A 27,988-nucleotide genomic window follows, 5' to 3' on the forward strand; every position below is an offset into this window, starting at 1 on the left:
TGTCTTCCCATTTCAGGAGATGTGCTGCCTTATCTATAGGAAGCGCCCCTTCCATTATCAAGTAATGTTGAGACATGGGCCTGTGTAGTCATCTACCTCCCTGCCACCTGGCCTCCCAGGGGGTTAAGGGACGGGGAACTGACGGGGAAAACCCCCATGCCCCGAGGATGCTCTTAAACCTCATAAATTCAAAATGTAGTCTGGGGGGGACAGCCCGGGAGCCCGCAAGTTGGGGGAGGGAGAGAATTTGGTTCTTGGAGTGAGGGCCCACTAGGTCTCTAAACATTGTAAGCTCCAGGTTAGTCCAGGTATTAGGGTGGGAGTTGGGGAGACCCAACAGAAGACCCGTGATAGAGTGGATAGGGTATGGGTGTGGAGCGACCCCCGGGTAGTGTCCCAGGTAAGTAAGCACTCCAGGATAACTTTGTTATTGATGTTTAGCTGTCTGTGGCAGTGGGGGGGATCCAAACCAGGTCCCGGAGGTGAACATGGTTGGGCAGAGATGCATGTCCCAGAGCACTCCATTTACTAGTAGGCTCAGCAATTCCCCATTGTGTTATATTGCTTAGCATTGTGGATTCGTAATATCTAACAATTGAGGGTGAGGCAATACCCCCGCTCGATTTAGAAAACTGCAATACCTTATGGGCCACTCTGGCTGGTTTCCCACGCCAAATGTATCTGGTGAACCCGCTCTGAAATTGCATTAACAAGTATCTAGGGAGACGGACAGGAAGGCACCTAAATAGGTACGTTAATTTTGGAAGGAATGACATCTTGAGAGCAGTAATCCTGCCCAACCATGAAAAGGCTTGAAGGTGCCACTTGGACACCAGGGACCGTAGCTCAGAAAGTAATGGGTCGTAGTTGTCATGAATGAGTTGGGTTGTGTTATTTGAGATGGAAATCCCTAAGTGCTTGATGTTGTCCTTTTTCCACTTAAAGTCATGTGTATGTACCAAGTCCAGTATATAATTTGGGGGGAATCCCCAGCAGTACAGTTATGTTTTTGAGGGGTTTAATTTATAGTATGACATTTCCCCAAAAAGTTTCAGGAGGGACAGTAAGGGGGGAATAGTATCTTTGGGTTAGGAAGATAATATCGAGATATCGCCCGCAAACAGCGCAATTTTATGAGAGGTACCGTGCAGAGTGATACCTGCTATGGAAGACTCCCGACAAACGAGCGCAGTGAGAGGTTCTATGGCCAGAGCAAACAGAAGGGGGATTAAAGGGCATCCCTGCCTAGTGCCATTGGACAGCGAGAAGGGAGCCGAACAGAACCCCAGACCCCTGACCCTAGCCGAAGAAAAAGAATAACGTGCCTGAATATGGGAGTGTAATTCCTTTGGAAACCCAAACACCTCCAGGACCTCACATAAGTATTCCCAACGGACCCTGTCAAAGGCCTTCTCGGCATCAAGTGACAGGATCGAGAAGGGTTTGTTCAGTTTAGTGGCCTCTAGAGCAATGTTAAGTAAGCGCCTGGTGTTGTCGGGTCCCTCTCTACTGGGTATGAAGCCAACCTGATCCTCGTTGATCAGGTTAGGGAGCAAAACAGCGATTCTATTAGCTAAAAATTTTTAGTAGATTTTGATGTCCGTATTTATGATGGAAATTGGTCTGTAGCTACAGCATAAAGAGGGATCCTTATCTGGTTTCAGGATAGTGATGATGGTGGCTTCTAAGAACGGAAGGAGCAAGTTCCGCCTTATAGGTTTTATAAAAAAAAGGAAGGGTAGCCATCTGGACCCGGGGCTTTAAGTGATTTGAGGCATTTAACTGCCTCTTTGATCTCAGTCAGGGAAATGGGACTCCTCAAGGAGTTTTGGTCAGCTATAGATAAAGTGGGAAGATTGAGTTGTGAGAGAGTTTGCTGGATAATGGGCCTAGGCATAGAGGGAGGGGATTCAGAAGCCTTTATATTGTAAAGGTCTTCATAGTATTTAGCAAAAAGGCACCTATTTGACTGGGCAAGGTAGTCGTTTGGCCGTTGTGTTTGAGCACCGGAATACGGGACGCGCTTTCTCTGTGTCGTAATCTATTGGCTAGCAAAGAGTCAGCCTTGTTACCGTTGTAGTAAAACAGTTATCTGATTTTTATGAGTTGCAGCTGTGTACGCTTCAGTTCTAGATCGCAAACATGGGCTTTTAGGGTACGGATTGCCGCAGTGTGTTGTGGTGAAGGGGATTTCCGATTCAGTGCCTCTAGGTTTTTCAGCTCGCTAAAGGCTTGCGAGAGGGGTAATTCACGAGACTTCTGAATACTAGCTTGTTTTTTAATGATCAGACCTCTAATGGAGGCTTTAAGAGCCCCCCACAGAGTCATCCGCGACCGGACCGTTATCATTTAAAGTAATCAATTCCTGAATAGATTTCCGCAGTTCTTCCCTAAAGGGGATATCAGAGAGTAAGGTGTGGGGCATGGTCCACGAGACAGGACTTGGTCTATCAGTGGGTTCACTGAGTGTAAGGGAGACCTGGTCATGGTCCGACCATGGGCAGACATGGATTTTAACTTCTCTAACTTGATCTAAGGTCTGGACTTGGGAAAAGATGTAGTCAAGTCTGGAGTAAGTTAAATGTACATGTGAGAAATGTGTGAAATCTTTGTCCTGTGAATGGAAGGCTCTGCAGGTATCATAAAGGCCGAATTTCATCATAAGGGATATAAAGTTGTGGGAGAGGTGAGCTCTACCTGGAACCCCTGAACTGGTTCTATGTATCGGTTTGTCCAAAAGGGGGTCCCAGACCAGGTTAAAATCCTCCCAATGATTACCCTGCCCTGTTTATACTTATCAACCAGATTAAGAATTTTGTGGAGGCATTTACATTAGCCAGTATTAGGGAGATATATAGAGGCTATGGTATATAGCTACTGATTAAGTTTGCATTTTACTATTATATATGTTGCTTGGCGGTCTTTTTCAATAAAGAGTATGTCGCACGCAAGGCGCCTGTGGAACACGATAGCCACAGGGCAAATTTGACTTTAGTATAATTTTTAGAGATGAGTCTGGGGATATTGCCTTCCCTCCAGTGTGTTTCCTGTAGGAGAACCACATCAGGATTGAGATGGGAAAGTGACCTAAGAAAGATACTACGTTTGCCTGGTGAATTAAAGCCCCTAACATTATGTGTAATAAATGTTATTTTGTTACCATTAGCTATTTACGTAAAAGCATCAGGGTAAGAAATCCAGAGCCTGACAGGGAAAATAGGGAGGGGAGGAAGGGGAGGGAACATAAGAAAACATATAAAACTCAAGATAATGGAGCTGAAACATAAAAAAGGTTGTTGTCGTGGAAGTAGTCCACTAAGAGAAGCCCACGATGCGGGCTATATTGGTGGGGGGGGGGGGGGAGATTCTAGATATTAACATTAAGGTCAGAGTGGTGTGACCCAAAAAGATGAACAATAATATAACATAGAATATAACATAAAACAAATGCTATGAAATAAGTACAGCAGTAGAAAATGCAACAGTCATAGACATGTAACAGTTAGCAAAACACATATAACGACTTTGATGGGTAACATAGTGCAATAAAATCACTTTAGAATGACCAGTCTTGAGAAAGGTCTCTGAGGACCGAAACGCGTTGGCTATACACTGGTATTGCAGCTCAGAATATATCTGGTGAGTAGAATACTGTTGTTGTCATTCTAAAGTGATTTTATTGCACTATGTCTATTTTCTGTACACTTTTTTAGGTACAGGAGGATATCCCATTACATTTGATAACCTTTTAAGAAGAGGAACATCAACCCAGCACTTTCTACACTCACATTTGGAATACTTGGAATTATATACACATTTTTTTGGAGCAATTTGGACTTTATTTATTTCACCAGGATTTTGAATCCTTTTTTATGACACATTTTTTATGACACATTTTTTACCACACCCTTTTATATACACACATTTTTATACACACTTTTTAGGTGTACACCTCACGAGAATTATTCACTATCACATATATTATATTCCTTCCATATGGGTTGCTGATCACAACATTCATTTTTTCATCTTTTCATAGTTGAATCTATTTTTAACTGTATTTTTAACTGTCAGTTTATGTTAATAAAATGTTTGTTTAATACATTTTAATATCACATCCTATATATATATATTTTGTTTTTAATCTTTTACCTTTTAAGTACTTTTTCACATGGTTATATATATTCTTTGTGTAACACAATATTATATATTAACCTTTATGTATACACATTCCTAGTCGTGGACACCATCTTTAGCAACCCAACCCTCATCTGAGGGTAGTGTAGCGCTGTATCTTGGCATTTCTTTTAACTCTTAACTTTTGGAGTCTGGTTGGGAGACTCCGCCTATATCAGATATAGCTTGTGTGGTATTATTGTGGCGCTGATAGATATACATTCATTTGAACTACAGCCCTCCCAGGCAGTCAAGTGCTTAAATTATTGATTTCCAAGTTTAATAATTGTATGCAAACACCTTTAATTATTTAAACACTGCAATAAAACGTTAAATGGTCTATTCATCCTGAAAAGGAGGGTTAATATTGTAATTGAATCTCTCTTTTTTGGGGGTTTTATAGTAAAATTAATATATTTATAAAAATTTGTGTGTGTGTACTATATATATATATATATAGTTTGTGTGTGTATATATATATATATATATATATATATATTGTTTGTGTGTATGTATATATACAGTGGGGCAAAAAAGTATTTAGTCAGCCACCAATTGTGCAAGTTCTCCCACTTAAGAAGATGAGAGAGGCCTGTAATTTTCATCATAGGTATACCTCAACTATGAGAGACAAAATGCGGAAACAAATCCAGACAATCACATTGTCTGATTTGGAAAGAATTTATTTGCATATTATGGTGGAAAATAAGTATTTGGTCACCTACAAACAAGCAAGATTTCTGGCTCTCACAGACCTGTATCTTCTTCTTTAAGAGGCTCCTCTGTCCTCCACTCATTACCTGTATTAATGGCACTTGTTTGAACTTGTTATCAGTATAAAAGACACCTGTCCACAACCTCAAACAGTCACACTCCAAACTCAACTATGGTGAAGACCAAAGAGTTGTCGAAGGACACCAGAAACAAAATTGTAGACCTACACCAGGCTGGGAAGACTGAATCTGCAATAGGCAAGCAGCTTGGTGTGAAGAAATCAACTGTGGGAGCAATAATTCGAAAATGGAAGACATACAAGACCACTGATAATCTCCCTCGATCTGGGACTCCACGCAAGATCTCACCCCGTGGGGTCAAAATGATCACAAGAACGGTGAGCAAACATCCCAGAACCACACAGGGGGACCTAGTGAATGACCTGCAGAGAGCTGGGACCAACGTAACAAAGGCTACCATCAGTAACACACTACACCACCAGGGACTCAGATCCTGCAGTGCCAGACGTGTCCCCCTGCTTAAGCCTGTACATGTCCGGGCCCGTCTGAAGTATGCTAGAGAGCATTTGGATTATCCAGAAGCGGATTGAGAGAATGTCATATGGTCAGATGAAACCAAAGTAGAACTGTTTGGTAGGAACACAACTTGTCGTGTTTGGAGGAGAGAGAATGCTGAGTTGCAACCAAAGAACACCATACCTACTGTGAAGCATGGGGGTGGCAACATCATGCTTTGGGGCTGTTTCTCTGCAAAGGGAACAGGACGACTGATCCGTGTACATGAAAGAATGAGTGGGGCCATGTATCGTGAGATTTTGAGTGCAGACCTCCTTCTATCAGCAAGGGCATTGAAGATGAAACGTGGCTGGGTCTTTCAGCATGACAATAATCCCAAACTCACCACCCGGGCAACGAAGGAGTGGCTTTGTAAGAAGCATTTCAAGGTCCTGGAGTGGCCTAGCCAGTCTCCAGATCTCAATCCCATAGAAAACCTTTGGAGGGAGTTGAATGTCCGTGTTGCCCAGCGACAGCCCCAAAACATCACTGCTCTAGAGGAGATCTGCATGCAGGAATGGGCCAACATACCAGCAACAGTGTGTGACAACCTTGTGCAGACTTACAGAAAACGTTTGACCTCTGTCATTGCCAACAAAGGATATATAACAAAGTATTGAGATGAACTTTTGATATTGACCAAATACTTATTTTCCACCATAATATGCAAATAAATTCTTTCCAAATTAGACAATGTGATTGTCTGGATTTGTTTCCATATTTTGTCTCTCATAGTTGAGGTATACCTATGATGAAAATTACAGGCCTCTCTCATCTTCTTAAGTGGGAGAACTTGCACAATTGGTGGCTGACTAAATACTTTTTTGCCCCACTATATATATATATATATATATATATATATATATATATATAATATGGAATAGAACAAGTTCATGAAAATCATGGGCAGTAATCGTGATGCATCGCAGAATCAAATCGTATCGAATCGTTGACATGATAATCGTAATCGAATTGTGAGACCAGTGAAGATGCACACCCCTAATACATATGCTGTTTAGATAGGGCTACCACTCTGACCTTCCCGCTATCCTGCTTACCACAACAGGCGTGAGAAAAACCCCACCAGGACTTAGAAAAGAGAGGGTCAATTATCCTATAAAAACACGTGTGGAGGCAGGACAGCGTGGACACATATAACATATAGATGGGAGTGCCCAACAGCTAGCGAAAATATTGTCACAGCTGTACCCTAGGCCCCAACCCTCACCTCGGGGAAAAAGGAGGATACGACCCGAAGGAAGGGGAAAAGGAGAGGGGATATGACCCACCCAGACAAGCTGGGCGGGAGCAGGGAGGTGAGGGTGAGGTTTACATGTATTCTAAGCAGGTAATAGAAAAGTAAGACAACCCTTCAGATGAGCATGCAATAAAAAAACACATGAACAACAACAGGTTAGTGATACAAGCAGACAGGTAAAACACAATTTGAATGCTTGCAATACCTAGCAATAAATTTGAGGAATCAGTCCCAGGTGGATAGGACAAGAATGCCTTATTAGGTGGGGATGGGGTAGACCCCTATTAAAGCAGACAGGGGATATATAGAATACACCTGAGAAAAGGTGAGCAGTTCCTGTAACAGCTACTCAGATTTGGACTTGAAAGTGTGCTTAGGAAGGGGCCAGCCAGGTAAACAGTTCAGCAGGGGGCTCATGTATCAGCACTTAATGGCCAGTTACAGTATTTAGGCCTAATGTGGGATCTTTATGTCGCTCCGGGGTGCAGGAGGGTGAGTTGCAGCTAGAAATAGGCTCTGTAAATGTGAGAAGAGTAGTGGGCCCACCCTGTGAACATTAGTAAGGAATATCTTTATGCTGCAGTTTTTGGGCTCTGCAGTGCTAAATTAGGAGGCCCGTGGCTGGTGAGCATGCTTGTAGCTGTGTACGAGGGAGCTACGATGGTTTCTCAGGCCCAGAGTGCAGGGGGCAAGGATAACAGTTAGGCAGTCCAGTTCCTCCCCTTATGCCCCAGAGCTGTTACCTGTAATGGTGACGCCACATGTATTAGGTGAGAGTGCGGCCTCCTTTAGCACGGACCTTCTCCTGCTGCCCTCTGCCCTCAGATTGGATCGATGAGTCTAGTTGCGGTTCTTACCAGGGAATCTGGTCTCCGGAAATTGCAGGCGAGCAGCAGGCTTTCCTTTCTGGCCCACGGCTCTGACGGAGCTCGCCCCATAGAAGCTGCAGGCAAGATGGTGGCCGTTCACGCCACTTCACATGGCATCAAGATCCCTTAGCTCTCTCTGTGGGCGCACTTCCTGCGGTATATAGGAGTCTTCCGATCAGGCAGGTCAGTGTGGTAGGGGTACGGTGTGGGTCCCAGGGCCTTCTTGTTGACAATCTGTTGCTTCTGGGACACCTATGTCCCTGGGCCTCAATCTGTTGTTGCACCGTTGGAGGATGCCTCCCTTTCAGTTAACAGGGGAGCCGTCTCTGGGATAACAGTCACGACTCCAGAGCGGAGCCCTGACCCTCTGGAGTCGTTGGTGACCACTTATGTCTCCTTGGATGTCGGGCAGTTCCCCAACAAGTAGAGGTTGCATGCTGATGCCCAGAAGGGGTCCCAGGTTAACTCAGTCCACTATTCGGGGCATCTAGATATAGGTACCAAGGTGTGGGAACTTAGATATTAGACCCAAGAGTTCAGCTATAATTTTAAGTAGAAAGATGGTACTTTTAAGAACTTTTAACTGCCTATTTAGCTAAAAGAACGGCTGTTTTGTAGCGGAGCTCTCTCACTATGCTGCCATTCAGCTCAGCAGTTAACTCCGCCCCATAAGTGTTAAATTTTAAATCTAAAGGCTGGCTCCTCCGCAGCCGGAGGCCTAGAGGTAGCAGACTCCGATAAAGAAAGTTCACCCTCTGAAGATTCAGAGTGTGACCCATCCTTGGATACTTGAAAGGCAGACAAATCTAATAATTCACGGGATGTCCCTTGGACCGGAGAGCTATGTTTAACCTTTTGCTTGCGCTTGGCAGGGCGAGGTAAAGCACTAAGAGCTCCCTCCAGACGGAGGCTCAGGCGTGCTACGGAAAGCTGCATGTGATGATGGAGATGACTGATGGGTATGCACCTCACGGGACGGCGAGTCCTCAGAGGTGGACGGCTCAGAAGTACTAAAGGGATTAACCTTCTAAGACATAATAACCTTGTTGATGCATATGGAACATAGTTGAGAGAGCGGGCATACCAAGGCCTCCTCACAATATAGACAGGTATTACTATTAGGAATAGAGGGAGTACCCTCAAGCATATCACAATCCACCACAGCTTGCGCTAACAACAGTAGGACACAGTTAAATGATCTTTTTATTTCTCACAAAACGGCACCTTTATACTCCCAATGACGAGGGCACTCACCACCTCCTAGACCCAGGCAAACAAACAGAGAAAGAAGCGTCTTCTCAGACAGCTAGATCTGTGACCACACCCGGTCACGTAGTGCGGAAGGCAGGACCGCCCCTGCTATGAGAAAAAGTGTGCCAAGCTACAAGCTGTGCAGCGTTCAAAGTGAAAGTAAAAACCTGTATGTGCCGTTACCGCATAACAACAGTATATGAGCCAAAAAAATCTCACACATAAAGCAGCATAAAATCAAAGTATCACATTTAATTAATCCCCACTGTTCAATAACCTCCCTCAGGAGATATTAACCATTGATTCTATTAAGATAAAAGGAGCCACACTGTGACCCTGTCTTCAGCGTTTTCAACATATGTAAAAATGTAAACGATTTTACCAGAATCCGTGCTGTGGAACAGAAACACAGCCTCTCAAGTGTGACAGTCTTGTAGCATCGCTCCTGACATGGACTTGAGTGAAGAAAAAGCAGACAGTGAAACTTGTCAACACTGGTAGCTTAAGGAGCTGTTAGCAGACAGTCTGGTGGGTTCGCAGGAAGACTCTCCCTGCATCTCCAAACTCTAACTTTCGTCAATGCTCTAACTGAAAGGCTGACAAGACTACTTAAAACTTCAGTCCCATATTGAAAGGCATATACCCCTCCTGAGGAACAACTCTGAAAATCTTTTGACACTCATCCTCCTGTGACTGAAGGCAAAGAATGACTGGGGCATAGGGAAAGTGGGAGTGGTATTTAAGCCTTTGGCTGGGGTGTGTCTGCCTCCTCCTGGTGGCCAGGTTCAGTATTTCCCAACAGTAAGGAATGAAGCCTTGGACTCTCCTTGTATTAAGTAAATAACACTTAATGCTTGCTTGAGATCATAGGATGCTCAGGTAACATCTAAATATCAGAAGCCTATGCTTACTGACAGTTATAAACTGTTTATCAAAGATACTGCTTGAGTTTGAAAACTGCATTATCTACTGAAACATTCCCCCTGTTAAATCTACATCACATACAGGGAGCGAAATAACGTTTAAAGCACTATTGGTAGGAACTAGGCCTCTTACAAGATGAGTCTGTGAAAGTATTGACACCTAGGACAGTCTAAGACGTTAAGAGAAAGTTTGCTGCACTAAGAGCATATGGACTACTCAGAAGTTACATCATCCTTGGAGTCGTGGCTGAGGAATCCCTTCCGATATCAGATGGTATCCTGCACAGCTAGCCAAGCCAACACCACTGGGGACGTACAGCCAAATATCAGTGACGGGGAATGTAGCAACAACAGAACTAGTGAGTAGTGACTTGAGGGTTCAGTTCAATGCTGAAAGTTCACCTGTGCTGGGAGAGGCGTAAGAGGATAACACTGTCCTTAGTGACGACTGAATTACACCAGCGTGTGTCAAACAAGCCTTACACTTACATTTATATTTGAATCACTCTAATAAAAGAAACGTAGGATTTTCACTATATAAGGAGACTGTGAAACGCTCTCTGTTCTCTTTTTTGAGCATGAACTAATACACACAAATGTCTTGTAAACCAGTAACTTACAGAGGTGCACGGTGGTCATATTTATGAATTATTTTATACTTATTTGATAGAATTTAGATGTTCAGATTGTTGTATATACATGTTTTTTAGATTATCATGAGTGATTTTTCATGTATTTAATGATGTCTCTAATGATCATTGAGATAGCATAAACAAACTTTTTAGCTGTTGATTGTGATATTTTGTGATCACTATTTAAATATTTATTAAAAAACAGAATTTATGTTTACCTGATAAATTACTTTCTCCAACGGTGTGTCCGGTCCACGGCGTCATCCTTACTTGTGGGATATTCTCTTCCCCAACAGGAAATGGCAAAGAGCCCAGCAAAGCTGGTCACATGATCCCTCCTAGGCTCCGCCTACCCCAGTCATTCGACCGACGTTAAGGAGGAATATTTGCATAGGAGAAACCATATGGTACCGTGGTGACTGTAGTTAAAGAAAATAAATTATCAGACCTGATTAAAAAAACCAGGGCGGGCCGTGGACCGGACACACCGTTGGAGAAAGTAATTTATCAGGTAAACATAAATTCTGTTTTCTCCAACATAGGTGTGTCCGGTCCACGGCGTCATCCTTACTTGTGGGAACCAATACCAAAGCTTTAGGACACGGATGAAGGGAGGGAGCAAATCAGGTCACCTAAATGGAAGGCACCACGGCTTGCAAAACCTTTCTCCCAAAAATAGCCTCAGAAGAAGCAAAAGTATCAAACTTGTAAAATTTGGTAAAAGTGTGCAGTGAAGACCAAGTCGCTGCCCTACATATCTGATCAACAGAAGCCTCGTTCTTGAAGGCCCATGTGGAAGCCACAGCCCTAGTGGAATGAGCTGTGATTCTTTCGGGAGGCTGCCGTCCGGCAGTCTCGTAAGCCAATCTGATGATGCTTTTAATCCAAAAAGAGAGAGAGGTAGAAGTTGCTTTTTGACCTCTCCTTTTACCGGAATAAACAACAAACAAGGAAGATGTTTGTCTAAAATCCTTTGTAGCATCTAAATAGAATTTTAGAGCGCGAACAACATCCAAATTGTGCAACAAACGTTCCTTCTTTGAAACTGGTTTCGGACACAGAGAAGGTACGATAATCTCCTGGTTAATGTTTTTGTTAGAAACAACTTTTGGAAGAAAACCAGGTTTAGTACGTAAAACCACCTTATCAGCATGGAACACCAGATAAGGAGGAGAACACTGCAGAGCAGATAATTCTGAAACTCTTCTAGCAGAAGAAATTGCAACTAAAAACAAAACTTTCCAAGATAATAACTTAATATCAACGGAATGCAAGGGTTCAAACGGAACCCCCTGAAGAACTGAAAGAACTAAATTGAGACTCCAAGGAGGAGTCAAAGGTTTGTAAACAGGCTTAATTCTAACCAGAGCCTGAACAAAGGCTTGAACATCTGGCACAGCGGCCAGCTTTTTGTGAAGTAACACAGACAAGGCAGAAATCTGTCCCTTCAGGGAACTTGCAGATAATCCTTTTTCCAATCCTTCTTGAAGGAAGGATAGAATCCTAGGAATCTTAACCTTGTCCCAAGGGAATCCTTTAGATTCACACCAACAGATATATTTTTTCCAAATTTTGTGGTAAATCTTTCTAGTTACAGGCTTTCTGGCCTGAACAAGAGTATCGATAACAGAATCTGAGAATCCTCGCTTCGATAAGATCAAGCGTTCAATCTCCAAGCAGTCAGCTGGAGTGAAACCAGATTCGGATGTTCGAACGGACCCTGAACAAGAAGGTCTCGTCTCAAAGGTAGCTTCCAAGGAGGAGCCGATGACATATTCACCAGATCTGCGTACCAAGTCCTGCGTGGCCACGCAGGAGCTATCAAGATCACCGACGCCCTCTCCTGATTGATCCTGGCTACCAGCCTGGGGATGAGAGGAAACGGCGGGAACACATAAGCTAGTTTGAAGGTCCAAGGTGCTACTAGTGCATCCACTAGAGCCGCCTTGGGATCCCTGGATCTGGACCCGTAGCAAGGAACTTTGAAGTTCTGACGAGAGGCCATCAGATCCATGTCTGGAATGCCCCACAGCTGAGTGACTTGGGCAAAGATTTCCGGATGGAGTTCCCACTCCCCCGGATGCAATGTCTGACGACTCAGAAAATCCGCTTCCCAATTTTCCACTCCTGGGATGTGGATAGCAGACAGGTGGCAGGAGTGAGACTCCGCCCATAGAATGATTTTGGTCACTTCTTCCATCGCCAGGGAACTCCTTGTTCCTCCCTGATGGTTGATGTACGCAACAGTTGTCATGTTGTCTGATTGAAACCGTATGAACTTGGCCCTCGCTAGCTGAGGCCAAGCCTTGAGAGCATTGAATATCGCTCTCAGTTCCAGAATATTTATCGGTAGAAGAGATTCTTCCCGAGACCAAAGACCCTGAGCTTTCAGGGATCCCCAGACCGCGCCCCAGCCCATCAGACTGGCGTCGGTCGTGACAATGACCCACTCTGGTCTGCGGAATGTCATCCCTCGTGACAGGTTGTCCAGGGACAGCCACCAACTGAGTGAGTCTCTGGTCCTCTGATTTACTTGTATCTTCGGAGACAAGTCTGTATAGTCCCCATTCCACTGACTGAGCATGCACAGTTGTAATGGTCTTAGATGAATGCGTGCAAAAGGAACTATGTCCATTGCCGCTACCATCAACCCGATCACTTCCATGCACTGAGCTATGGAAGGAAGAGGAACGGAATGGAGTATCCGACAAGAGTCTAGAAGTTTTGTTTTTCTGGCCTCTGTCAGAAAAATCCTCATTTCTAAGGAGTCTATTATTGTTCCCAAGAAGGGAACCCTTGTTGACGGAGATAGAGAACTCTTTTCCACGTTCACTTTCCATCCGTGAGATCTGAGAAAGGCCAGGACAATGTCCGTGTGAGCCTTTGCTTGAGGAAGGGACGACGCTTGAAGGTACTACAGCAATGCCCCTTGGTCTTAGCACAGCTAGAAGGGACCCTAGTACCTTTGTGAAAATCCTTGGAGCAGTGGCTAATCCGAAAGGAAGCGCCACGAACTGGTAATGTTTGTCCAGGAATGCGAACCTCAGGAACCGATGATGTTCCTTGTGGATAGGAATATGTAGATACGCATCCTTTAAATCCACCGTGGTCATGAATTGACCTTCCTGGATGGAAGGAAGAATAGTTCGAATGGTTTCCATCTTGAACGATGGAACCTTGAGAAACTTGTTTAAGATCTTGAGATCTAAGATTGGTCTGAACGCTCCCTCTTTTTTGGGAACTATAAACAGATTGGAGTAGAACCCCATCCCTTGTTCTCTTAATGGAACGGGATGAATCACTCCCATTTTTAACAGGTCTTCTACACAATGTAAGAATGCCTGTCTTTTTATGTGGTCTGAAGACAACTGAGACCTGTGGAACCTCCCCCTTGGGGGAAGTCCCTTGAATTCCAGAAGATAACCTTGGGAGACTATTTCTAGCGCCCAAGGATCCAGAACATCTCTTGCCCAAGCCTGAGCGAAGAGAGAGAGTCTGCCCCCCACCAGATCCGGTCCCGGATCGGGGGCCAACATTTCATGCTGTCTTGGTAGCAGTGGCAGGTTTCTTGGCCTGCTTTCCCTTGTTCCAGCCTTGCATTGGTCTCCAAGCTGGCTTGGCTTGAGAAGTATTACCCTCTTGCTTAGAGGACGTAGCACTTTGGGCTGGTCCATTTCTACGAAAGGGACGAAAATTAGGTTTATTTTTTGCCTTGAAAGGCCGATCCTGAGGAAGGGCGTGGCCCTTACCCCCAGTGATATCCGAGATAATCTCTTTCAAGTCAGGGCCAAACAGCGTTTTCCCCTTGAAAGGAATGTTAAGTAGCTTGTTCTTGGAAGACGCATCAGCCGACCAAGATTTCAACCAAAGCGCTCTGCGCGCCACAATAGCAAACCCAGAATTCTTAGCCGCTAACCTAGCCAATTGCAAAGTGGCGTCTAGGGTGAAAGAATTAGCCAATTTGAGAGCATTGATTCTGTCCATAATCTCCTCATAAGGAGGAGAATCACTGTCGACCGCCTTTATCAGCTCATCGAACCAGAAACATGCGGCTGTAGCGACAGGGACAATGCATGAAATTGGTTGTAGAAGGTAACCCTGCTGAACAAACATCTTTTTAAGCAAACCTTCTAATTTTTTATCCATAGGATCTTTGAAAGCACAACTATCCTCTATGGGTATAGTGGTGCGTTTGTTTAAAGTGGAAACCGCTCCCTCGACCTTGGGGACTGTCTGCCATAAGTCCTTTCTGGGGTCGACCATAGGAAACAATTTTTTAAATATGGGGGGAGGGACGAAAGGAATACCGGGCCTTTCCCATTCTTTATTAACAATGTCCGCCACCCGCTTGGGTATAGGAAAAGCTTCTGGGAGCCCCGGCACCTCTAGGAACTTGTCCATTTTACATAGTTTCTCTGGGATGACCAACTTGTCACAATCATCCAGAGTGGATAATACCTCCTTAAGCAGAATGCGGAGATGTTCCAACTTAAATTTAAATGCAATCACATCAGGTTCAGCTTGTTGAGAAATGTTCCCTGAATCAGTAATTTCTCCCTCAGACAAAACCTCCCTGGCCCCATCAGACTGAGTTAGGGGCCCTTCAGAAATATTAATATCAGCGTCGTCATGCTCTTCAGTATCTAAAACAGAGCAGTCGTGCTTACGCTGATAAGTGTTCATTTTGGCTAAAATGTTTTTGACAGAATTATCCATTACAGCCGTTAATTGTTGCATAGTAAGGAGTATTGGCGCGCTAGATGTACTAGGGGCCTCCTGAGTGGGCAAGACTCGTGTAGACGAAGGAGGGAATGATGCAGTACCATGCTTACTCCCCTCACTTGAGGAATCATCTTGGGCATCATTGTCATTGTCACATAAATCACATTTATTTAAATGAATAGGAATTCAGGCTTCCCCACATTCAGAACACAGTCTATCTGGTAGTTCAGACATGTTAAACAGGCATAAACTTGATAACAAGTACAAAAAACGTTTTAAAATAAAACCGTTACTGTCACTTTAAATTTTAAACTGAACACACTTTATTACTGCAAATGCGAAAAAACATGAAGGAATTGTTCAAAATTTACCAAATTTTCACCACAGTGTCTTAAAGCCTTAAAAGTATTGCACACCAAATTTGGAAGCTTTAACCCTTAAAATAACGGAACCGGAGCCGTTTTGAACTTTAACCCCTTTACAGTCCCTGGTATCTGCTTTGCTGAGACCCAACCAAGCCCCAAGGGGAATACGATACCAAATGACGCCTTCAGAAAGTCTTTTCTAAGTATCAGAGCTCCTCTCACATGCGACTGCATGCCATGCCTCTCAAAAACAAGTGCGCAACACCGGCGCGAAAATGAGGCTCTGCCTATGCTTTGGGAAAGCCCCTAAAGAATAAGGTGTCTAAAACAGTGCCTGCCGATATTATTATATCAAAATACCCAGATAAAATGATTCCTCAAGGCTAAATATGTGTTAATAATCAATCGATTTAGCCCAAAAAAAGTCTACAGTCTTAATAAGCCCTTTTTGAAGCCCTTATTTACAATCGTAATAAACATGGCTTACCGGATCCCAGAGGGAAAATGACAGCTTCCAGCATTACATCGTCTTGTTAGAATGTGTCATACCTCAAGCAGCAAGAGACTGCTCACTGTTCCCCCAACTGAAGTTAATTGCTCTCAACAGTCCTGTGTGGAACAGCCATGGATTTTAGTGACGGTTGCTAAAATCATTTTCCTCATACAAACAGAAATCTTCATCTCTTTTCTGTTTCTGAGTAAATAGTACATACCAGCACTATTTCAAAATAACAAACTCTTGATTGAATAATAAAAACTACAGTTAAACACTAAAAAACTCTAAGCCATCTCCGTGGAGATGTTGTCTGTACAACGGCAAAGAGAATGACTGGGGTAGGCGGAGCCTAGGAGGGATCATGTGACCAGCTTTGCTGGGCTCTTTGCCATTTCCTGTTGGGGAAGAGAATATCCCACAAGTAAGGATGACGCCGTGGACCGGACACACCTATGTTGGAGAAACTAAATTTTAAAGATTTTTTCATAGTTATTATAATTACTAGACTTACTAGTTTGCTAAGAGAACCACTCCAGCTTTCCTTTTGAAGCTCCAGTTTACATTTCCAATATCTGAGAATATCTAAATCACCAGTCAATTACAATAGGGAACCTGTTAATGATATTCTGAGGAGCAAATACAAAGCAACATAACTAGCGAGGCAAATGTTTGTAGTTTGTGAAACTTGAGCTTCTGGTTTCAGTCTTTCTATAGGGGGTAAATCTTTGTTGGTTAATGCTACTAGGGTGAGGCAAGGAAAACATAACTTGATACAAGCAAACCCCCTGTTACATGTAGTTCAGGATTCCTTACTTGCATCTGCTGGTCGCATATGATCTGAGTCGCATGTGAAAAAGGTTTGATGGTCTTGTGCTGAAAGATTCATGTCATAATATGTCAAAGGTTCTCTTCCCGTCACCCACGTATATCTACAATCGAAAAGGCCACAAATCAGTGTTCTGTAAACATATGGAAAATCCATCAATAATCTAGTTCAGTGATTTTTAACCTTTTTTTTGCCGTGGCACACTTTTTTACATTAAAAAATCCTGTGGCACACCACCATCCCAAAATTTTAAAAAAATCACACATTGTAACCTAATACAGCATATATATATACACATACACACAAACACACACATACTGTATCTATTGTGCTGTTATGCCATGCCTCCTACAAACTACCCCTGCACTGGGAGTACAAAACAAGCAAAGTTTAAAAAATATGTCACACTGTTGTCAGTCTGCCGTGGCACACCTGAGGATCTCTCACAGCACACTAGTGTGCCACGGCACACTGGTTGAAAAACACTGATCTAGTTATATGGTTATGAATGAAATATTTGACAATGATTAATAGCTAAGTTGAAAAATAAGATTTTATGATTTCCTTGTACATTTGCCTTAACAAATACTGTATAACACATATAAAATGTACATTGTTGCTAGTTTTTTCTCCATGTACCCTCATTGTATGGATCCTGTTTAGAGACAGCTATAGGTTCCAATATGGTGCCACCCACTACTTTATAGAAACAAATTTACTTTTTTGAAATCAAAAATATAAATTTCTATCTTCAGTAACCTGGGTGCAAATTACAAGTTGAAAGTAAACAGGTGTGTTCGAGTGCAAACATAGGGTTAGATTACAAGTAAAGCACTACTTAACGCTCCTGCTCGTGCACTTACTGCGCTAGAAGTAAGCTTTTTGTGCACGTCGGGTAGCGCTCATATTACAAGTTGAAAGTAAAAAGTTATCGCTCGTCTGAGATCTCATATCTTTAATAATTTTTATTAGATGGAGTTATTATGAGTGTAACTCTACTTTGTAATGTATTTTTAATGTGTTTTTTGCCAATTTTTATTCAATCGTAACAGTTTACCAGAGCTCTGATGTTGCAGTAACCAGATGAGCGTTACCTTTACTTTCAACTTGTAACACAAGAACTACTGCCGACGCGTGTAAACAGGTGCGATAAACCTGATATCGCTCGCCCGCAAATGTTAGCGTTTCACTTGTAATATGGCCCATAATTTGCTCTCATCAGGTTAGCCCGAAAGAAGACCTATTGTAAAGTGTAAGGGTAAAAAAATAAATTAAAAAAAAATGCACCAAACACAACATAAGTACAATAAAATAAAGTGTTACACTCATATATACAGTTTCTAATAAAAATATTAATAGGTCTATAATATGTGTGTGTATACATATATATATATATATATATATATATATAATATTTGTGAATATACGGTTTATAACAGTGAGTATACCCCTGTGCAATATCACTTAAATGTCAAATGATTCAAAATTGTATCATCTTACAGTAATTGCATTATTTCTAAGTTTTATAGTAGGTTATTTGCTCTATTGTAAAATTAAAAAACAACTGCTTAGATTTACTATATTAAAAATACCGGCCACACAGTGGAATTCAATGCAACAAAAACATAATATATGCTTACCTGATAATTTTATTTCCATTGTGGGGAGGAGAGAGGGAAAAACACCCCCAGGCTTAAATACCTCCCCCACTCCCCTCATCCCCCAGTCATTCTGCCGAGGAAACAAGGAACAGTGGGAGAAATATCAGGGTATAAAAGGTGCCAGAAGAAAATTAAATTTAGGTCCGCCCACCAGAGTTACAGGCGGGAGCCGTGAACTCTCCTCCCCACGATGGAAATAAAATTATCAGGTAAGCATAATTTATGCTTTTCATCTAAAGGGGAGGAGAGTCCACGGCTTCATTCATTACTTTTGGGAAACATATACCCAAGCTTTAGCAGACAATGAATGAAACTCGGAGGGTAAAAAGGCGGAACCTAATCTGAGGGCACCACAGCCTGTAAAACCTTTCTCCCAAAAGCAGCTTCCGCAGAAGCAAAAACGTCAAATTTGTAAAACTTTGTGAAAGTGTGTAAGGAGGACCAGGTAGCCACCTTACAAATCTGTTCCATAGAGGCCTCATTCTTGAAGGCCCAAGATGAAGCCACAGCTCTAGTTGAATGAGCCGTGATGAGGAGACTTATGTCCCGATGTCTCATAGGACAAGCGAATCAAGCTCCTCAACCAAAAGGACAAAGAAGTAGAAGAAGCCCTCTGCCCCTTTCGCTTCCACAAAAAGAAATGTAGACTGTCTGATATCCTTTGTAGCCTGAAGATAGAACTTCAAGGCACAAACCACATCCAGATTATGGAGTAACTTCTCCTTAGAAAAAAAAGGGTTAGGACACAAAGAAGGAACAATTATTTCCTGATTGATGTTACTGTTAGACACCACCTTGGGAAGAAACCCTAGACCGGTGCGAAGAACAGCCTTATCCACATGAAAAACCAGATAAGGAGGCTCGAATTGCAAGGTACCTGGCTCAGATACTCTGCACGCTGATGCAATAGCCAACAGGAAGAGAACCTTCCAAGACAGAATCCTAATGTCAATAGAATGCATAGGCTCAAACGGAACCCTCTGCAATACCTTAAGGACCAAGTTTAAGCACCATGGGGGAGTAGACTACCTAAAAACAGGCCTAATTCTAGACAGAGCCGGAACAAAAGATTGAATGTCAGGAAGCTCAGCGAGTCTCCTGTGCAACAAGACTGATAATGCTGAAATCTGTCCCTTTAAGGAACTGGCGGCAAGACCCTTCTCCAAACCTTCTTGGAGAAAGGACAGAATCCTGGATTCACCTTCTCCCAAGGATATCCATGCTTCTCACATAAAGACAAGTAAGTCCTCCACACCTTATGGTAGATGCAAAGAGTGACTGGCTTCCTTGTCTGAACTAGAGTGTCAATCACACTCTCAGAAAAACCTCTCTTGGTTAAGACTAAGCGTTCAATCTCTACGCAGTCAGCCTCAGAGAAGCGAGATTTTGATGTTGAAAGGGACCCTGTTCCAGCAGATCCCTGCGACAGGGTAACCTCCATGGTGGAGAGGATGACATATCCACCAGATCCGCAAACCACGTCCTCCTCGGTAATGCTGGAGCAATCAGGATGGCCGAAGCTTGCTCCTGCTTGATGCGTGCCACTATACGAGGTAGAAGTGGTAACGGTGGAAAAATGTAATCAATGAATCAATCCCCAAGGCACCACTAAGGCATCTATCCCTGTGACGGAAGGCAAAGAATGACTGGGGGATGAGGGGAGTGGGGGAGGTATTTAAGCCTCTGGCTGAGGTGTCTTTGCCTCCTCCTGGTGGGCAGGTTCTGTATTTCCCAAAAGTAATGAATGAAGCTGTGGACTCTCCTCCCCTTTAGATGGAAAGTCAGTATCTTTCAATACTGAGATTCAAATCTTTTAATAATGTTATCCTTTATTTTTGTCAGACTGAATCCTCCTCAGCATGGAGGATATAAGTGTTGCACAAAATTCTGGAGAGATGTTCTGCCATTCTTTAGAGACAATTTCTTTCAGCTGCTCTTTGCTGGAGGGATTGTGTTGCTCTAACTTTCTCTTTAAAATACCCTAATGGTGTTCTAATGGATTAAAGTCAGGCAACACACTTGGCCAGGTCATAGTTTTTACTTTTTTCTTCTTTAAAAACTCTTTAGTGATTTTGGCAGTATGCTTTGTATTATTATCATGCTGGAATATTTCTCTTCTGCCAAGTTTTTTGAGACTTAGAGTCATCTTGTGAGCCAGTATTTTGGTATAGCCATCTATAAATGTCATCTTTCCAACACCTTTTGCACTCATGCAGCCCCATATCATCACACTCCCTCCATCGTATGCCAATATTTATATGCACAATTTAGAAAAGTGAAAGTAGTGAGATTAAAAAAAATTTCAATTCCTCTGGCAACTCTTTTCCATGTGGAGCCATGATACAGACAGACACAGCCCATATGTCCAAACTTGAGAAAGTTCTGGTGTTCAGAGGTCATTTTATAACCATGTTCATGCAATTAGACTAGTTGGAAATCACAGGTGTACTCAATTTTGTTTCCATGATCTAACTTGTCTGTCAGTGATTAAAGGTGTATTCATTTTACTGTAAGGCCTGTATTCTCAATATAGTCTTTTGTAAAGTATTTGTTTTTGATTGTTCATAAGATGAAATACTCTACTTGCCAACCTAGAAATAATGCAATTGAGAGGTGATACAATTTTGAATCTTTTGACATTTAAGTGATATTGCACATATATACACACATTTAAACACATATATTCATACACACTTTGGAACCCTTTCCAGTTAAATACAGAAAAACTTGAAAAATAATTTATAATCAATTTTAATATTTTATAATGTGTTTTAGCATGTATTTAATGTAAACATTTTACATTCCAATGTTCTTCACTTAGAAGAATTTTTTTTATATATATATCAGTTTATATATTTATACCAATATATTCATATTGATACATGGGCATAGATATATATATATTACAAATAAATTATCATATATATATATATATATATATATATATATATATATATATATATATATTTAAAGTCGATTCTGCCTAAATTCCTATTTATATTCCAAACCACACCAATCCCTATTACCCCTGGATTCTTCAAGGAAGCACAAGCCATTATCACTTCATCTGGAGAGATACACGCCCCAGGATGGCAAAGCTATTATCATAGACAGAGGGAGAGGGGAGGGTTGGTAATACCTAAACTTCTACTCTATTACCAGGCTTCCCACCTTGTAAGAATCTGGAATTGGCATAGATGCAGAAAACAAAAGCAACGGGTTGGAATAGAGGAAAATTTAGTTTCAGCACATAATCTAGGAAGCCAATGCAGGCTTAGTTGCAAAGATAGATTGATAAATAGATATAAAAATCCACTTATAGCAGAAACACTCTTAATACACTAATGCACAAAAATGCTTCCATATCAACTATTCTATCTTTTCTTAACCCTCTATTAGATAATCCTCACCTGCCCTTAACTAGATCTAAGATACTGTAGATACCAATATTTTAAGCTTTTATTGCAATATTCCAGTTTATAAGATTCATAGGCAAGAAACTATAAGACCATTTATGGAACTTAAAGAAGAAATATGGCCACCATTCACATATTGGCGATCTTTTTTCCAAGTTAGAGACTATTTACCCACTCGTAAACAGAAAGCTAATTTTACAAGACCTTTAACACCATATGAAATATGTTGCACGGTGGGTCAACCAACATGACATTTACTGTTGTTTTAAGTTATTATTGAAATCAGATTCTCGATCAATCCCCCTCCATATATTAGTAAATGGGAAGGACTAAAATCAGCTAAAGAGCGTCAGCAAATCCTCGTTAACACCATGAAAAGTTCTACATCAATATTAAAGTGAAAGTCAACCCTAGCATTTATGAAACTCTAGGATTGACTATTGAGACAAATAAAGGGGACTTTCATTCATGAAGTATAACATACTTCATGCAGAAAGCTCCTTTATTTGTTTCAAGCGATCGCTGCTCTGAGTTGCTATGGCACCTCACAGCAGATCGCTGTTTTGCTAAGAGGTGACTTTTTCACCTCTCAGCGAATAGCCGTGTGGTAAATCCGGCTCCCAAGGGAACCAAGCCGGATTTACCGCACGGCTATTGGCTAAGAGGTAAAAATGCCACCTCTTAGCAAAACAGCGATCTGCCGTGGGCTACCTTAGCATGTTTTACTTCATGAATGAAAGTACACTTTATTTGTTTCAATAGTCAATCCTAGCGTTTCACAGACTTGCACTTTAAGTTAGTTACCCACTGGTACCTCACACCGCATAGGTTACACCAAATCTACCCCAGGGTCTCAGATAGATGCTGGAGGAACTGTAGAGAAAAAGGTACTCTATTACACATTTGATGGAATTGCCCATTAATAACATCCTTTTGGGACTCTATTCACAAAGTGATCACATCTTTACTTAATTTCTCCATACCTAAATCTCAAATTATTTATCTTTTAAATGGCAAAGCAAAGATGCCATGAAAACTATGTATGGTACTCTTTACAATATTAGTGAACTCTGCAAATAAACTGATTTCAAGATACCAGAAAAAAAAACTAATTCCATCCCTACTAGAATGGATAAATCTTACTACTTACACTTTACAGTTAGAACAAATCCACTATACCTATGAAGGGAGACAGGAGTTTTGCGCAAGTCTGGAAACATTCTGGAGTACAGATAAGAACTTTCTAACCACAAATTAATAATTACAACAGATATTTCTATCTACCAAACACTATTGTCACTGATTGAAACATTTATGAGGGTATAAATAACACAATATAAACAATGTAGTTGCTGTGGGTCCACCTGCATCTATAAGTAGAATTACAAAGTCACTAAAATATTTCTATATAGGTTGCACATTTGATTTGATTTTTTCCTTTTTTTTCATTTCACTTTAAACTTATAGTAGCACGACGACAATGCTGTTTTATTTTATATCATTTTATGCGTTCTATTTTGTACACTTTGAAAACTCATTTAAAAAAAGAAAGAAAATAAACATTTTCTTCTATGTGAAGAGCATTGGAATGTAAAATATTCATAGCTACCTTCGGATTTTGAACTGGTGCTCTTATGTGGTGTTGGGTAAGTGCAGGAGCAGTAAGTATTCGTTTTATTGGGGGGGGTTTAACGCACGCTCCATTGAAGTCTATGGGGTGAAGTTAATGTGGTCACGATATCCAAAGTCAGCACGCTTCGGGTTTTGCCTGCTTGCGAACAATTTACTTTCAACTAGTAATACGTGTGCTAACCCGCCCGCATTAAAAGTTTCTTTAAAAAAAATAGCATGGCCCTATATATTTTTGTAATGTTTTATATGCAGACTGAGTGCTTAGACTGTAAATTGTATTGTTACATCTACGCTATAAAAGCATTACAGCAAAGCTTACCGTCAGCCTTACTGAAACTTTATCCAAAATGTGACTTTTGTAACTTTTCAGATGCCTATTACTTGCTTTTGCGTATATATACATATATATATATATATATATATATATATATATATACATATATACACAATTTAAAAAAATAATAATATATCATCCCATAGGCTCTGCTTATCTGTCTTTAAAAAGCAACTTTGCTACAGGAGATGCTGGTGTAGAAAAGAAACAGGAGATACAAGTAATCTTACCGATTATACTCCGCCCCTCGGAACAGATTTAATGGATTTCTCCAGACTTTACATTCTGTTTGTAAAAACATAAATAAAAAAATAAAAATTAAACATAGTTCCATTATTTAATCATCTCATCAAACTGTAATATGAAATAAGTGATAGTAACAAATACAAAAAAATGACACAAACTGACACCAACTGTACATCATGTTCTCTCCCCCCCCCCCCCCGATGTTTTATATGTGTGTTGTCAGTGGCAGGTTTTATCACCAAGCTTGATTATAATAAGTTACTGACTTGAGCATTTGTCACCAGTAGATGTCACTCTAGAATATTTTTAATAGGGATATAAAACAGTGCTCCTTTAGTAAAAACAAATATCCTAAATAAAAAAAAAACATAAAAAGAAACTGTGTAAAAAAACAAAAACATTTAGAAACCAATCAGCAAGCACTGCCCAGGTGCTGAAGCAAAGATGGACCGGCTTGTAATCTTACATTCCTGCTTTTTCAGATAAAGATACCAAGAGAACGCAGAAAAATTGATAATAGGAGTAAATTAGAAAGTTGCTTAAAATGACAAGCTCTATCTGAATCATGAAAGAAAAGAAATTGGGTATAGTATCCCTTTAACTTAATGTGGTTAACTTTTGGGCATGCCCACCAAATATGAAAATATGTACACATATCTCCTCAACCTCGGAAGGCTTAAAATAATATGTATTGCAAAATATTGGAAGACATCAGTTCCTGACTATGAAGTTATAATTAAAAAAATAAATATGGCCATTTAATGTCTGAACTAAGTGCAATTTTTTTAGATAACAAAGAAGAAGAAATCTGGGAATACTGGATTTTGTGATAAATGGTATAGTAGTAGAATTATAGCTACTTGACTTGTTTAAATTCATAGAGACATTATTAAACTGGTAACTATATTTCAAGACAAGAAGGTGCTTGTCTTATTTCTCTGTTCTACAATCCCTAAGGGGATAAAGGAGAGTAAAAAAAACAACAAAAGAAAAGGGCAGAGAGTAAAAAAAAAAAAGAAAAAAAAAGGTTTTTTTGTGTGATGAATCTGATATGTTAAAATTATATAATTTTAATTTTCTCTGAAATTTTATAAGATAAAAATGTATATACTTTAGAAAACTTCCTCATGGAACTCAGAAGATTTAATACAATAATTTAATGTTTTTCATTCTGAAACCATTTAGAGCTAACGGAGAAGATTTGTTATTTATACGAGAATTCTGTTTTTATATTTGACTAGTACTAAAGCCCGTGTACACGGGCCATTTTTTGCAGTACAGCGGTCCCACCCCTTGCTCTCTCCTCCTCTCTTTTGCTCTCTCTTCCCCCCTCTCTTTTGCTTTCTCTCCCCCCTCTCTTTTGCTTTCTCTCCCCCCTCTCCTTTGTTCTCTGACTCCCCTCTTTTGCTCTCTCTCTCCCCTCTTTTGCTCTCTCTCTCCCCTCTTTGGCTCTCTCCCTCCTTTCTTTTGCTCTCTCTCCCCCCTCTTTTGTTGTCTCCCCCCTCTTTTGTTCTCTCCCCCCTCTTTGGCTCTCCCCCCCCTCTTTGGCTCTCCTCCCCCTCTTTGGCTCTCCCCCCCCTCTTTGGCTCTCTCCCCTCTTTTGCTCTCTCTCCTCTTTGGCTCTCTCTCCTCTTTGGCTCTCTCTCTCTCCCCCCCTTTGGCTCTCTCCCCCCCCCTTTGGCTCTCTCCCCCCCTTTGGCTCTCTCCCCCCCCTTTGGCTCTCTCTCCCCCCTCTTTGGCTCTCTCCCCTCTTTTGCTCTCTCTCCTCTTTGGCTCTCTTTCCTCTTTGGCTCTCTCTCTCCCCCCTCTTTGGCTCTCCCCTCCCCTTTGGCTCTCTCCCCCCTCTTTGGCTCTCCCCTCCCCTTTGGCTCTCTCCCCCCTCTTTGGCGCTCTCCCCCCCTCTTTGGCTCTCCCCCCCCCCTCTTTGGCTCTGCCCCCCCTCTTTGGCTCTCTCTCCCCCCTCTTTGGCTCTCCCCCCCCTTTAGCTCTCCCCCCCCCCCTCTTTGGTTCTCCCCCCCTCTTTGGCTCTCTCTCCCCCCTCTTTGGCTCTCTCTTTCCCCCCTCTTTGGCTCTTTTTCCTCTTTGGCTCTCTCTCTCCCCCCTCTTTGGCTCTCCCCCCCTTCTCTTTGGCTCTCCCCCCCCCCCCCCCTTCGGCTCTCTCCCCCCCCTTTGGCTCTCCCCCCCCCCCCTTTGGCTCTCTCCCCCCTCTTTGTCTCTCTCTACTTTTTGGCTCTTTTTCCTCTTTGGCTCTCTCTCTCTCCCCCCTTCTCTTTGGCTCTCCCCCCCCTTCTCTTTGGCTCTCCCCCCCCTTCTCTTTGGCTCTCCCCCCCCCTTCTCTTTGGCTCTCTCCCCCCCCTTCTCTTTGGCTCTCCCCCCCCCCCTTCTCTTTGGCTCTCCCCCCCCCCTTCTCTTTGGCTCTCCCCCCCTTCTCTTTGGCTCTCCCCCCCCCTTCTCTTTGGCTCTCCCCCCCCTTCTCTTTGGCTCTCCCCCCCCTTCTCTTTGGCTCTCCCCCCCCCTTCTCTTTGGCTCTCCCCCCCCTTCTCTTTGGCTCTCCCCCCCCTTCTCTTTGGCTCTCCCCCCCCTTCTCTTTGGCTCCCCCCCTTCTCTTTGGCTCCCCCCCTTCTCTTTGGCTCCCCCCCTTCTCTTTGGCTCTCTCTTCTCCCCTTTGGCTCTCTCTCCCCCCCTCTCCGGCCCTTCTTCCCCCCTCTCCTGCTCCCTCTCTGGCTCTGTCTTCACATCGCGGGACCCCGCCCGGCCACGCCCCCCGCGACACCCGGCCACGCCCCTCGCAACACCCGGCCACGCCCCTCGCGACACCCGGCCACGCCCCCATCGCAACGCTCCCGTCGGCCACAAACAGCTGTGAGGTCTGGGGAGCGCGCTCCATATCTCTTGCCACAGGCTGTTTCAATCAGCTTACCTCGCAGCTGTTTGTGTACCTCGCGCTCCCTATGCTGTGTATCTCGCGCTCCCTATCTCAAGGCCAAGTGTTTGTCTCTACTGCGCATGACGGCTTCAGACAAACACTTGGCCTTTTATAATATAGGATGATGATGTAATTATATATATATATATATATATATATATCTTTTTTTCTGAGAAAACAATAGTTTCAGATTTGTACTGTCTTAAAAGAAATTTAATAAAAATGTATTTTAAAAATTTTGTTTTACCTGAAACACTTTGTCGATTGGAATCAGCGTCCCCATTACTCGTATTTGAATTGTTTGGTGTGTTACTGTCAACACCTCCCAACAGTGGTCGTAAATGACTTACAGAGACCTGCTCAATGAATGACGTGCCATATTTTCGAAAGTACCACCATTCAAATATCTGCAAAATTAAAAGAAATTTTTTTTTTATTTTATCACAAAAGTAGTGAAAATCTCAAATTCAGAAAACATGAATACACTAAATTAAAAATACTCAAATGTGACTTTAATAATCGGCCTAATGTAATTATAAATAACATGATATTAACATGATCTTAAATTTTAATTCACTAGAACAAATTTGACATACTGAATGCATCAGGCAGTTGAATCCCACTTAAACCGTATGACATTTAAAAGGAGATTTATTTATTTTTAGCTTAAAGTGATGGTAAATCCTAGCGCTTGTGAAACACTAGGATTTACCAGTGGAACAAATAAAGGGGACTTTCATTCATGAAGTATAATATACTTTATGCTGAACGTTCCTTTATTTGTCTGAAGCGTTCGCCGCAATTGTGACGTTTCCACATCTTACCAAGAGCTGTGCGTGCCAGCTTGCGCCATGCTGGATAGCTAGCAATCTATTGGCTAAGAGGTGGAAATGTCACCTCACAGAAAATAGCGTTCTGCAGTGGGCTGTCTGAGGCGCTCATTGCGGTGAACTCTTCAGACAAATA

At 42.1% G+C, this 27,988-nt stretch overlaps 1 protein-coding gene across 3 annotated transcripts in view; it reads right to left on the bottom strand.

Annotated features, from left to right (window-relative positions):
• The window catches only part of ST7 (suppression of tumorigenicity 7), a 489,358-nt gene that overhangs the window by 129,373 nt on the left and 331,997 nt on the right, over positions 1-27,988 (bottom strand). For all 3 annotated transcript variants that reach the window (XM_053716687.1, XM_053716686.1, XM_053716688.1), the window contains exons 3-5: positions 27,270-27,429; positions 24,081-24,135; positions 16,795-16,910 (exon numbers count right to left, since the gene is read on the bottom strand). In XM_053716687.1, coding sequence (XP_053572662.1) covers positions 16,795-16,910; positions 24,081-24,135; positions 27,270-27,429 — 331 coding nt within the window. The remainder of the gene's footprint in view (positions 1-16,794; positions 16,911-24,080; positions 24,136-27,269; positions 27,430-27,988) is intronic.

Source organism: Bombina bombina, chromosome 6 (genome assembly GCF_027579735.1).
Source record: "Bombina bombina isolate aBomBom1 chromosome 6, aBomBom1.pri, whole genome shotgun sequence".
Lineage (NCBI taxonomy): Eukaryota > Metazoa > Chordata > Amphibia > Anura > Bombinatoridae > Bombina > Bombina bombina.